Genomic DNA, 13548 nt, shown 5'->3' on the forward strand with positions numbered 1-13548 from the left:
ATGTGTGCATATTTTCTAGTTCGGCCCATCGGCCAATTTTTTGCTATCAAGTGATGAAGGTGAAAAAAAAAAAGTGCTTAAGTACTTTCCTTAAATTCTCAAGGCTGATTTTTATATATGTGTTAGAGCACGTTGTTAGAAATTGGTTATCATCAATGCCAGACCGTTTCCGCCGGCCATAACGTTTACCAGACGCGACAAAGTTGGCAAAAAACGACTCTAACTTACCTCATTTTCTCAAGCCTGATTTTGATATATGATACGCAGGGACCTATAATTAGACCGTTTGTAAGCAGCCAGACCAATCGGATGGACCCAACCATCCGCCAGACCGACTTAAAGTTTCGATATGAGCATTAGTAGAATTGAAATATTCCGGGTCTATAAAAGCTAAAAACTTGAATTTTCTACATTAAGCTACGTGTGTATTGTATACTTGACGTAATAAGCGACTTTCAAAAATGTTACTTCTAAGGAAATAAAAAAATGAAAGTTTATATGTGGTGCAAGATTAATTTTAAGCTATGAATTTTATTTACACTGCGTAAGTACATGTGTATTTTATTATAAATATAACTTTTACCAGACGCGACAAAGTTGGCAAAAAACGACTCTAACTTACCTCATTTTCTCAAGCCTGATTTTGATATATGATACGCAGGGATCTGTAACTAGACCGTTTGTAAGCAGCCAGACCAATCGGATGGACCCAACCATCCGCCAGACCGACTTAAAGTTTCGATATGAGCATTAGTAGAATTGAAATATTCCGGGTCTATAAAAGCTAAAAACTTGAATTTTCTACATTAAGCTACGTGTATATTGTATACTTGGCGTAATAAGTGACTTTCAAAAATGTTACTTCTAAGGAAATAAAAAAATGAAAGTTTATATGTGGTGCAAGATTAATTTTAAGCTATGAATTTTATTTACACTGCGTAAGTACATGTGTATTTTATTATAAATATAACTTTTACCAGACGCGACAAAGTTGGCAAAAAACGACTCTAACTTACCTCATTTTCTCAAGCCTGATTTTGGTATATGATACGCAGGGACCTGTAACCAGACCGTTTGTAAGCAGCCAGACCAATCGGATGGACCCAACCATCCGCCAGACCGACTTAAAGTTTCGATATGAGCATTAGTAGAATTGAAATATTCTGGGTCTATAAAAGCTAAAAACTTGAATTTTCTACATTAAGCTACGTGTATATTGTATACTTGACGTAATAAGCGACTTTCAAAAATTTTACTTCTAAGGAAATAAAAAAATGAAAGTTTATATGTGGTGCAAGATTAATTTTAAGCTATGAATTTTATTTACACTGCGTAAGTACATGTGTATTTTATTATAAATATAACTTTTACCAGACGCGACAAAGTTGGCAAAAAACGACTCTAACTTACCTCATTTTCTCAAGCCTGATTTTGATATATGATACGCAGGGACCTGTAACTAGACCATTTGTAAGCAGCCAGACCAATCGGATGGACCCAACCATCCGCCAGACCGACTTAAAGTTTCGATATGAGCATTAGTAGAATTGAAATATTCCGGGTCTATAAAAGCTAAAAACTTGAACTTTCTGAAAGTTTCTGAAAGAAGTAAAATTTTTGAAAGTCGCTTATTACGTCAAGTATCTGGGTACAATATACACGTAGCTTAATGTAGAAAATTCAAGTTTTTAGCTTTTATAGACCCGGAATATTTCAATTCTACTAATGCTCATATCGAAACTTTAAGTCGGTCTGGCGGATGGTTGGGTCCATCCGATTGGTCTGGCTGCTTACAAACGGTCTAGTTACAGGTCCCTGCGTATCATATATCAAAATCAGGCTTGAGAAAATGAGGTAAGTTAGAGTCGTTTTTTGCCAACTTTGTCGCGTCTGGTAAAAGTTATATTTATAATAAAATACACATGTACTTACGCAGTGTAAATAAAATTCATAGCTTAAAATTAATCTTGCACCACATATAAACTTTCATTTTTTTTTTTTATTTTTTTTTTTATACTACGTCGGTGGCAAACAAGTATACGGTCCGCCTGATGTAAAGCGGTCACCGTAACCCTTAAAAGTATTTCCTTAAAAGTAAAATTTTTGAAAGTCGCTTATTACGTCAAGTATACAATATACATGTAGCTTAATGTAGAAAATTCAAGTTTTTAGCTTTTATAGACCCGGAATATTTCAATTCTACTAATGCTCATATCGAAACTTTAAGTCGGTCTGGCGGATGGTTGGGTCCATCCGATTGGTCTGGCTGCTTACAAACGGTCTAGTTACAGGTCCCTGCGTATCATATATCAAAATCAGGCTTGAGAAAATGAGGTAAGTTAGAGTCGTTTTTTGCCAACTTTGTCGCGTCTGGTAAAAGTTATGGCCGGCGGAAACGGTCTGGCATTGATGATAACCAATTTCTAACAACGTGCTCTAACACATATATAAAAATCAGCCTTGAGAATTTAAGGAAAGTAAGCACTTTTTTTTTCACCTTCATCACTTGATAGCAAAAAATTGGCCGATGGGCCGAACTAGAAAATATGCACACATTAACCGCCGATATGAACTCTACATTGTCCCAAAGTTTCATCCTTGAGAATTTGAGGAAGGTCTGGCGGGCCTGGGCTCTGGGTCTATTACGACTTGATCCGTAAGCGTGGTTTAGAAGCAACTTGAGATTGGGTGACGTGTATATACCTCCTATAATTTGTGGCGTTTATTTCATAATGTGTGGAGCTAGCATTATGTGACGTGTAGATGTCGGTTTCACAAAAATAACGCTTGTCAATAAAGCTTCATTGCTGCTAAAATTCGTTTAATAATAGTCTTTATCGACCATCACCAGTGTAACCTCTTTTTGATAGCCGGTAAATGACATGTTTAGTTCCGCTACTCGCCACCGCATCGTGCACAGCGTTTCCATAGACAAAAAAGTCTAGCGACCAAATCCACATGTACCAAAAGCTGTCAACGGTAAAAAGGTCACATGAATCATGTACCGTTTTGCTTAATGTAAAAAACTATAAGCCCTATTGTACTAAGATAAAGTTGATTTTAGATTCATATTTTTTTTCAATTAATACGTTTTGGTTGGCTCAAAACCAACTTGCGATCCGATCTCACATGCGACCATTATCCACAGTTGATTTTGAAATGATACCACTTGACAGTTAGATAACGGTTCGAATAGGGCCCCTGCTAACGCTGATAGCTGGAGCGTAGCGGGACATTTATTATCCACACTACTTAGGGCCACTTGCACCAACGGAAATGGAGGGTTAACCCTCGGGTTAACCCTCCATTTTATATGGAATTTGACAGTTGACATCCCACTAACCCTTAGTTAAGTGGTTGGTGCAAGTGGGCCTTAATATTTTAAATGGGAAAGTGTGTGTGTGTCCGTTTATTCGTCCGTCTTTCACGGCAAAACGGAGAGACGAATTGTCGTGATTTTTTAAGTGGAGATAGTTGAAGGGATGGAGAGTGGCATAGGCTACTTTTTGTCTCTTTCTAACGCGAGCGAAGCCGCGGGCAAAAGCTAATTTATTATACTACTATAATATAACAGTTCTATAAGTTATACAGGGTGAAAATTCAAGAGACTGTAACGAGAAAGTTAAGTTAAAGAAGTAAACATTGAGGGACAATTTAACTTACGCAGATGGACCTATCCTGAAATAAAGCATAATGTAGACGACAATGTTAAAAAATTTAAACCCAACTTTTCGGCCCGCTATTTCACTTATCTTAGCCACTTCTTAACAACCTATTATCAACCAACAAGCTCAGTGATCCAAAGTGAATCTTGGCCTCCGAAACGAGAGATCGCCACCTGTCCCGATCCTGCGCAGCCTCTTGCCAGTCACTGAATTAAAATGTTAAAAATAATCGAACATAGTTACTTTGTTCCATTAAAGATTGAAAATTCGTTAATTATTAATAATGTAGGTAATGACTTTAAGGAAAACCTACGCCGGGATAAAAAATTCATATCATTATGCTGAATGTAAAAAAGACAATAACTAAGTATACCCACTTATTAGCTAGTTTTTGCTTATTGTTATGAGTTTTATACCGTGCAAGAACGATCTTTATGAGGAAAATCATCATTAAAAATTATTTGAAAAAAATGATATAATGATTTGGCTCCTGTCATTATATTTATTTCTTTATTATTTCTTTTTATATCTTTATTTATTATTCTGATGTCGACAAAAAAACCGCACCGGTTAGATGGCGACACTGGTCTAAATCCACATGTATCCACTGAAAACACGTCCCATATATAACCAGTGGACAGTAATTAATAATGTAAACATTGTAAAACATGGAAAAAATGAATCAGTTGCATTTGTCCTCCAGTCGAAATTTCCCCACTGTACCTTACCTAGTAGTAGAGCGACGAGAGGGTCTCGGAAAAAGTTGATGTGACTGGAGAGTATACTGCTGACAAGTGGTATCGTTGTGATCGGTAGACTTTACTGAGTACGAAATAATGACTTGTCGCATTCTCAAACTGTGGGGGGGTTAACTATGACGTCACAAAGATCGCGGTCCCGGGTTTCAATTTTTTGCCAATTTGTCTAGAACCCCTTATCCAATTTTGAAAAATGAGGTGTCGATTGAAAGCGTATAACATGCTGATTAAGATTTATTATATGTGAAAAGTATAGTTTTGTTAGTTATTTTTTAATTAATAATAATGCAAAATATACTTTTTTTTTACTCTCTTTTTTGATTTTTGTGACTCAAAAAGGCAATGAAGACGGCCACTTAGCTAAAAAATATGTTATATAAATCATTTAACTACATTATTAAGCTATCTGTTGCTTTTTGAATTTCTACGATCGGATAATAAATGAGCAAACTACAACCACATACCTGTAGGCGGGGAGTACCGCTTGACACGCGTTCCCATACATTCGGCGTCTACCAAATTACACCTCGCGCAAAATTCGTTTCAAGCAGATATACCTCTAATCTTATTCATCGTAACCTATTAATATTTATATCATTTGAAAGCACAATTAAAGTACTTTAAAAAACAATGTCAATCATTTTTTTTAAATCAATAATCGCCAGTCTGTGGTGGTTACAAAGGAAAAAAGTGGGTATGCAATTTGACTGGTTTCCTAGGTTTGATACCCTAGACGAGTTTTAAAGGTGACATATGGGTTTTTCTCTGGCCTAAAAGCTACACAGAGGGTCAGGGGAGAAAAAACTAGGGTTTAAGTTTAGTTTTAAGTTATTTTTTCCTTTATTTGTTGATTTTATTGTGTTTAATTTTTTTGTAATTTTATCAAGGATACACGTTGGTTTCTTTTGCTAAAAGTTGCCTTTTTTATGAGAAATGTTATGAATTTTATGGCTTTTTCCGATAGAGACTAAAATTAACTTTCAAATAAGGCCACATAGTCATACTTTTACTTATATAATATTAAGGGTATGACTACGTATCAGTAGGCCACATAGTCATACTTTTACTTATATAATATTAAGGGTATGACTATGTATCAGTATGACGACTTTTTTCAATTCCGCCGCCTTACTATAGAGTTTTAACCTTGTAAATATAGATGTCAGTAAATGCACCTCGCCTCAATTATCTCTTTGACAGTAATCCTCTATATCCGTTCTTTAGTAGGTATAACACTAGTATAACGCCTGTCAACAAATTGCATGCACAAACACATACAGTGTGGATTATCACCGGTGTTTAGATTAGTTCAACCTCAAATAGATAGTAAAACCACAACCAATCCTGCAACCACATTAACGTAGATTATTTGTGTCAACACTAAACGTTATGGTACTAAACTGCGAGAGATGATTGTCATATTGTTATTGCTTATAGGTACATATGTGGACTGTGGTATTCCACGAGTAAAGGTACAGTGAACTGCGAAATTACATGAAGAAATAATGAATGAATTCATTGACGAACGCCTTAAATTTATTTAAGGAAATGTCGAAAAAACTGACAGAGGTCAGCGGTGACTGTAGGGCTGGCAGCTTCCTCGCCCAAAGAATAAGCCTAGCGATACAGCGAGGAAATGCTGCCAGTGTCTAAGGCACCATGGCTGAGGAATTCACCTAGTTTTTAATATTTTTAGTTTAGTTAGGTATTTATTTTTAGATTAAGGTTTAGTTTATGATAAGAATTATTGTTTTTATTTATAATCTGTAAACTGAACATACCATATAGTTATGTATATGGCATTCATTCATAAATTTGACATACCCTTTTACAGCTCAATGTATTAGGTACTATCAGCTGCAATAGTGCATGGCGAATTTATCAATGAATTCATTCATAAGTAAGAAAGTACCTTCTAGCATAAAAATGAATAATATTTTTTAATAAATTAATAAACCATTTTCTACCGAACAGAAAGGACACCTACAAAATCGAAGTTAGAAAGCGATTCCGGGTCAAATCGTGTTACCCATTTCAAATCATGGCAATATCCCTTTCGACTATTTAGTTTTTTGTCAATAGTCAAGTTAATTTATTCGTAGTAGCGCACTCAAAAAGACATCAAACTGTACCTAATTAACCTAATAAATTTAATGCTACGTAACAACAACAGTGTCCAATTCTATTCCAATTACTACTTCCTGAGTCTAATTAATATCACTAATGCGTTACCAGGTACGTCTTGTAATACCAACTGCCATTATATTTCTTTGCCTGTGGAGTGTCACAACCTTCATAATATACAGAGTGTGAATTCCATACGGGCGAATAATGTATCCAGTTATAGTATCTGATAACACGAATCGTATAGGATAAACATTTTGTTAAAATTGTTATTAATTAAGAGTAATATTTCTTTTAAATCTGACCAAGCGGCAATGTACGCCGTCCAACTTAATTTGGCATGACATAAACGGCATGTCGTAATGACGATTAGGTAGCTACGGTAATTGATGTGGACGTAATTCATTGCGTGCTGAATTATTATGTATGAAAAAAAATCTCGTCTATAAAAAAAGCATATAGTGGGTCCGATAATACTAATCGTTATTAAGATATTCGCCCATATGGAATACACACAATGTATATATTATAATATGTAATATATTTACCTATCGATTCTTTATTCTCTCAATCCTGCGTTTCGGCACACCTCGGACACTGGCGATCAAATATATGAAAGAGGCGCGTTCCTAGCACACAGTCTAAGCTCGTGTAGGTGAACGCGTACTATGCTTGTATGAGTGACATATGACAGGTCGACTGTTCGCGTTTTTGACAGGCGGTAACTGTGAGGTAACCGAGAGGGGGTGGGCGGCACTTTCAGCGGGGAGCGGGAGTGGCCATACTGTACGATAGTACTCTTTATTATACTGTGGTTTCGGATAACGTACAGAGTATACTATCATAAAATGACGGTACGACCCACAAAACAAAAGGCACGATCTACTATAGGTTCGATACAACAAACAATTTATGTTCACGTTCACAAAAATCAAACCTCGATTTCCCCACGCTGACAATAAAATTGGACAGAATAACGGACAATGACGATTCACCGAATGATAGCTGGCTCAACAAATAAACGTTGATGTTGTACCGCTACGACTTTTTGGCAGAAAAAATTACCAGGAAGGCTTTGTCCCCTTAGACTCGGATCGACGTCCGTAACCGATTTGTTCGATGTCCGATATGACGTGTGTAGTGTGTAGTTTCCTTTACACAGGATGACCGTTTATTAAATAATAGCTAATGATTTAGATCCCACATATTTTTGAGCACTCTGTGTTTTTCTGATATTTTTGCCGTTTTAGATCGCGGTATTTTTAGGGTTCCGTAGTCAACTAGGAACCCTTATAGTTTCGCCATGTCTGTCTGTCCGTCCGTCCGTCCGCGGATAATCTCAGTAACCGTAAGCACTAGAAAGCTGAAATTTGGTACTAATATGTATATCAATCACGCCAACAAAGTGCAAAAATAAAAAATGGAAAAAATGTTTTATTAGGGTACCCACCCTACATTTAAAGTGGGGGCTGATATTTTTTTTCATTCCAACCCCAACGTGTGATATATTGTTGGATAGGTATTTAAAAATGAATAAGGGTTTACTAAGGTCGTTTTTTGATAATATTCATATTTTCGTAAATAATCGCTCCTAAAGGAAAAAAAAGTGCGTCCCCCCCCTCTAACTTTTGAACCATATGTTTAAAAAATATGAAAAAATCACAAAAGTAGAACTTTATAAAGACTTTCTAGGAAAATTATTTTGAACTTGATAGGTTCAGTAGTTTTTGAGAAAAATACGAAAAACTACGGAACCCTACACTGAGCGTGGCCCGACACGCTCTTGGTCGGTTTTTTCTGCATCGAGTTGCTGAACGTGTAGTGTGTTGCTGAAATAACTATGATTTTGCCATGTCATAGCAATTAAGGGTCAAATAGACGGATAAATCGTAAGAACATGATAGAAAAAAGTCCCAACTGTCGACTATTTTGTACGCCCATACTCCAGTCAAAGAGGAATATTTTCGTATTAAAATAGCTACAAAAAAAATCAGGTTCCCTGTACCATTTGCAGAATATTGTTGTTGACGAGCAATATTTATTATTAAAATATTACTAATATAACAATAAATCGCGAGTTATTTCTATATAAACCTGAAATTAATTATTAAGTTTTCTCTTTTCCCGCAAGCAAAACGTATTAGGTACATAAATCCATTTTTTTTACTATATATGCATATATTATGTAAAGAAAAGAGAAATCTTGACAATATAACTTATCCTACTTATTCATAATACGAATAAAAAGACTTTCCCATACCTTCATTCTGAGACTGTGTCATCCCGGTCACTTCCGAAGTTATACGTGAAACTTAATTCAGCACCTGCTTTTTTACAATTTAATGAAATACAAGGAGAATGTACACACAGCGGATACTGTCTCTACAAGTGTCATAGAACACACGCAGAGACAGTACCCGCCATGTTGCCAGTGCACTTAAAATTGTTAAATAATATCATACAATATTTTATGTTTACGATTACCTATATCCGTTTTAGATAATTATTTGATACCCATATTTTATATTTGTACATTTTACATAAAATATTTTTGTGACAAATCGCCCACAAGGCGCAAACCACATAACCTTAATTTCATAACAGATTCCGTTGTACAGCGGCCTGGTGGTCAACTGCGCTGTACCTCGTCGGCAAGTGGAGCGTGACTCTAGCCTACTCCTCGGTCTATATCTACGTATCGGAGGTCTTCCCGACGAATATGAGGCAGACGCTCATCAGCATCTGCTCCACAGCTGGTAAAATTGGGTCGCTGGTCGCGCCGATGACGCCGCTGTTGGTGAGTAGCATTATTTCCATCATCACTGTATTTTGGAATACGTCATATTCATTTCAAAAGTCCATGTTCCGTTAGGAAGTGCCGTAAAATATTTACGGGAACATCTAATAAATGTACCTTTATTCTTCACATTTGCACGACAAAAACATCCCGTTTTCTGATTTTTTTTCTAAAACTTCTAGAAGAATTATTCTCTTATCGACATGTAACAATTGTTATTAATAAATATATTTCATTTCATTTCATTTCATTTCTTATTCTCTTCTTATAGGAGAATTATGATATACTTTTTGTCATCGAAAAATTTTCACGGGTGTTTCCAAGTGTTCCCGTAAACGCCACCGAAGACAAACAATGGTAGAAACAACAACTGCCTATCATGGAAATTTTCACTTTTATGTCCTTCTTTTATGCCCTTAAATAATTTTACGATATTTTTATCTTCGTAAGATACATTTTAAAGGTTAGTTGAAGTCTTTTGAAGTTTTGGAATGCCCCAGTGTTTGATATAATTTTCTTATTTTAACCAACTTTTGTTTTTATCAGTCCTTATACCACTCGTCGATGCCAACGGTCCTGTTCGGCGGCATGTGCGTCATCTCCGGCACGCTGGTGCTGATCCTGCCCGAGACGAGGAACACACGACTCCCGGACACCATTGAGGAGGCCGAGGCCATATCCAGGAAGAGCAAGGGCGACGAGGCTTAGGACTGGATCAGTGGCTACCAAGACTATGTTAAAGAATATTCATTGTATAGGGAAAGAAAACAGCATCCCGAAACGTGTGACTAATAGGACCAAAAATGGCAACAGTTTGCAGTAGCTGTTGATAGTCGCTTTGAAACATCCATAAAATTTCTTTCAAGCCAAAAGAACCATTACAACAACACCCAACAGTTAAATTTTATGGACGGTTACGTTCATTAGAAGTTTCAAACATCCCTTATTATAATTGTTAAAGATTAAATACATTTGAACAACTGCCCTATCATTGCTAAAGATTGGAGACATTGGAACACATCATTAAAAAAAACCAGACAAATTGATAACCTCCCCTCTTTTGAGATTTGGATCACTCTAGATAGCACACAAATGCTCATTGGCTTACACAAAGAAACTCCTTTGTTTCATGTAGTCCTAGTACCACTCGTGGATGCCTCGTGTCCTGCTCGGCGGCTTGTACGTCATCTGCGGCACGCTGGTGCTGATTCTGCCCGAGACTAGGAACACGCGACTCCCGGATACCATTGAGGAGGCCGAGGCCTTGTCCAGGAAGAGCAAGGGCGGCGACGCTTAGGACTAGATCAGTGGCTACCAAGACTATATCAGAGAAATCCTTTGTATAAAGTGAACAGCATCCCTAACGGTTTAGCTAAGTATTAGACCCAAAAATTACAACAGTTGTCATTTTGAAAACCATCCATAAAATTTATCAGTTGTCATTTTTGAGAAATTTCATTGTATGGAGAAAGTGAACACTATCTCTAAACTACTGGAACTGTTAGAGATTTTTGACACATTAAAGGAGTGTCTTGTGTGGCTACCGTATATATGTTACTTGATAGCGCGAAGAATGATGGAGAAAATAAATAGTGTACTAAAACGTCAAAAACTCATCCGTTTTATAACCGCTTCATCGCCCTGTGATTGACACTTATCATCCTGATCCTAGTCTGACTACATTGAATGTTAATGTTATTACGCTGAAGGCCTGATAATTGGCGGTCAATGGTTTAATGCCTCGTATATTTCGACAAAACTGTCAATGATATCGTCGAATCAAAATTTTTCGACATCTACCCCGATTGATCGCTGGCTAAGACGCTAATCTAAGACTTAACTTTGTTTCATATCGCTACCTAGGCTCTATACAATAAGCCAGCTATCAAACTATTCGAAGAAAGGTTTTATTTTATGCCCCAGAGTACCTAGCCAGCTTCACAATCGTTTACGCTTCGTATGCATAGGTATCGTAGCTAGCAGAATCACTCTCCTGTAGTGGCGCAACAGAGCCAGACCGCGTTTTGGATCGCCACCCACTACCCAGTGTCAACCATTGTCACTTCGGCTAGGCTGCACGTTTATATTTCATATTACATTTGGCAGCTAAGTTCAACATACAATTTTGTATTTAGTATCCTTTTGATGTGAATTCAAAATTAAATTTCCTTTGTGTGGAATCGTTTCCCAGTATTTTACTGCTTTTGGCAGGTAGCCCATTCCTGATGCTGTTAGTGTTTTCTATGTCTGATTACAGAGTAGAATACAAATTACCTTAGGTTGCCCATTACATTGTCCTAGATTTAGAGTATAAGACTAATGGTGACTGTAGTGAGAATATATTGAAAGTGTGACTTATTCAATGACAAGATTCCGAAATTGTATGACTGCTTTTCCAAGAAGGTACCTACTGGCTCCTAAGAAGGTCTGGTTCCTAAGCTTTCCCACTTTGATAATTTAATACTTGTGTTAGTGTGAATGAAGTTAAATCATGTGTCCTTATTTGTTGGCACCAGAAAGAAAATACATTATAGGTAGTAGTTTATATTAAAACTAAGAAAAATAAAAGATAAAAGTAACGATAGACCATCTTTATTTCCAGTAGGTACCTTAGATCCTTAGAAAAAAGGCACTTACCGAAATGATTTTTATAACTTATCGTAACAAATGCAGACTTTACATTTTGGAAATAAAAAAAGAAACACCAAGTCGATTTGTATAAACAGAAACAGTTTTGCTGAATCGTAAAATGTAAGAAGGTATTGAGAAGTTTTTTACAACTTTTAACAGTTCGGCCGGCTGCATCTTCACAATATGCTATTAAACTACATTGTACCCCGTCTTTATTGTCCGACAATGTCGTATAAGCACCTGTCGTAAAAGTAGCTTAGAAACTTTCAAGTATTTTGTAAATAAAACATCGTATTAAATGTAAAAGTCTCTGAGTACCTACCAAAAAAGTCTGCTTTGAAATTTAAAAAGGTTTTACAGGCACTACATTATAGCACTAGTGTAAGAAATGGTAGTTTATGTGCCCATGTTGAAACTTCAAAGGGCCATATGTACTGAAAGACGTCGTGCAATACACGTGCGAAGAGGAAATCGTTTTGATTGCAGTGCACACATTTCGGTCATGTTTTAATTTATCGACACCCGTTTAGGACCTATTTTCGCACTTATATTGTATTGTACTATTTCGGTGTGAGTTTTTTATCATTTTTACTACAATTTCGCTTTTGTACAATAGATATTATTTCATACCTGAGAATAAGTTTACGATAATTTATTTGTTATATGTTGTTTAATTTAAAACGTACGAATGTACTTATACTACTTATACATAAATAAACTTAAAACAAATGACATACTTATAAGAGTAAATAATTTACCGTCTTGTGTTACTTAGTAAAACTCGAATACCTTTATTTCAAACGTACAGAATACGTTATTTTAATATTTATTACTTGTAATATTTATGTAATTATTCGGAAAAGACATCTATTAATAAAAATCATAGAAAAAAAAATATGGACCATCTTCCATTATTAGATTTTTTTTTATATACTTATAGGTAAATGAAAAATCACGGTATGAAAGTGAATTGAATACTATGAATAAATGTGACAAATATGCATAAAATTAATGCGATCGACAGTATTTTAGTTTTGTAAATACAGGTTTTGTGTTAAATTTTAGAATTAAGACTAAATGGGACCAATGACATGTCAACGCAGTATGTGCATTTTTTGATAAAACATAATACAATATTTAATAACTTATATAATGTCAGTACAAACGAACGCATTATGGAAACACAATTTTTACAATACACTTTTATAAATAATATATTTGTTTTATTCTGGCAACATGAAAATATCGCTCAATAAGACTATAAATTTTCGTCTATAATCGACCTACTCATCGACTGGACTAACATAACCTAACATATTACTGATAAACTTACCTATTCTCTTGATAAAATTATGAGTATAAAATATCGCCTACAACGAAGATTTTTGTCTATAATTAACAACATATTCTTAAGAAAGAATATGTTGTCTATTTCATTATGGTATCTATTTCAGTTTATAACATATTCTTAAATAAATACCTAATAAAAGCTACATAAGTAAGCTAAGAAAAAAATAACTTCATTTGCTATTAACTTGCAGAAACGCCTAAACTGTACATTTGACTTTAAAAT

General features: G+C 35.6%; 1 protein-coding gene across 2 annotated transcripts in view; it reads left to right on the forward strand.

The window, feature by feature from the left end:
• Positions 1-13190, forward strand: part of LOC125233830 (organic cation transporter protein-like) — a 68564-nt gene extending 55374 nt beyond the window's left edge. Inside the window, exons 6-7 of one of the 2 annotated variants that reach the window (XM_048139963.1) lie at positions 9166-9344; positions 9891-13190. In XM_048139963.1, the coding sequence (XP_047995920.1) occupies positions 9166-9344; positions 9891-10052 (341 nt within the window). In that variant the 3' untranslated portion in view covers positions 10053-13190. Of the gene's footprint in view, positions 1-9151; positions 9345-9890 lie in introns of those variants that run through there. The other variant, XM_048139964.1, reaches the window with a different exon arrangement.
• The last annotated feature ends 358 nt before the right edge of the window (positions 13191-13548 follow it).

The sequence above is a fragment of the Leguminivora glycinivorella genome, chromosome 15 (genome assembly GCF_023078275.1).
Source record: "Leguminivora glycinivorella isolate SPB_JAAS2020 chromosome 15, LegGlyc_1.1, whole genome shotgun sequence".
In the NCBI taxonomy this organism is placed as follows: Eukaryota; Metazoa; Arthropoda; class Insecta; order Lepidoptera; family Tortricidae; genus Leguminivora; species Leguminivora glycinivorella.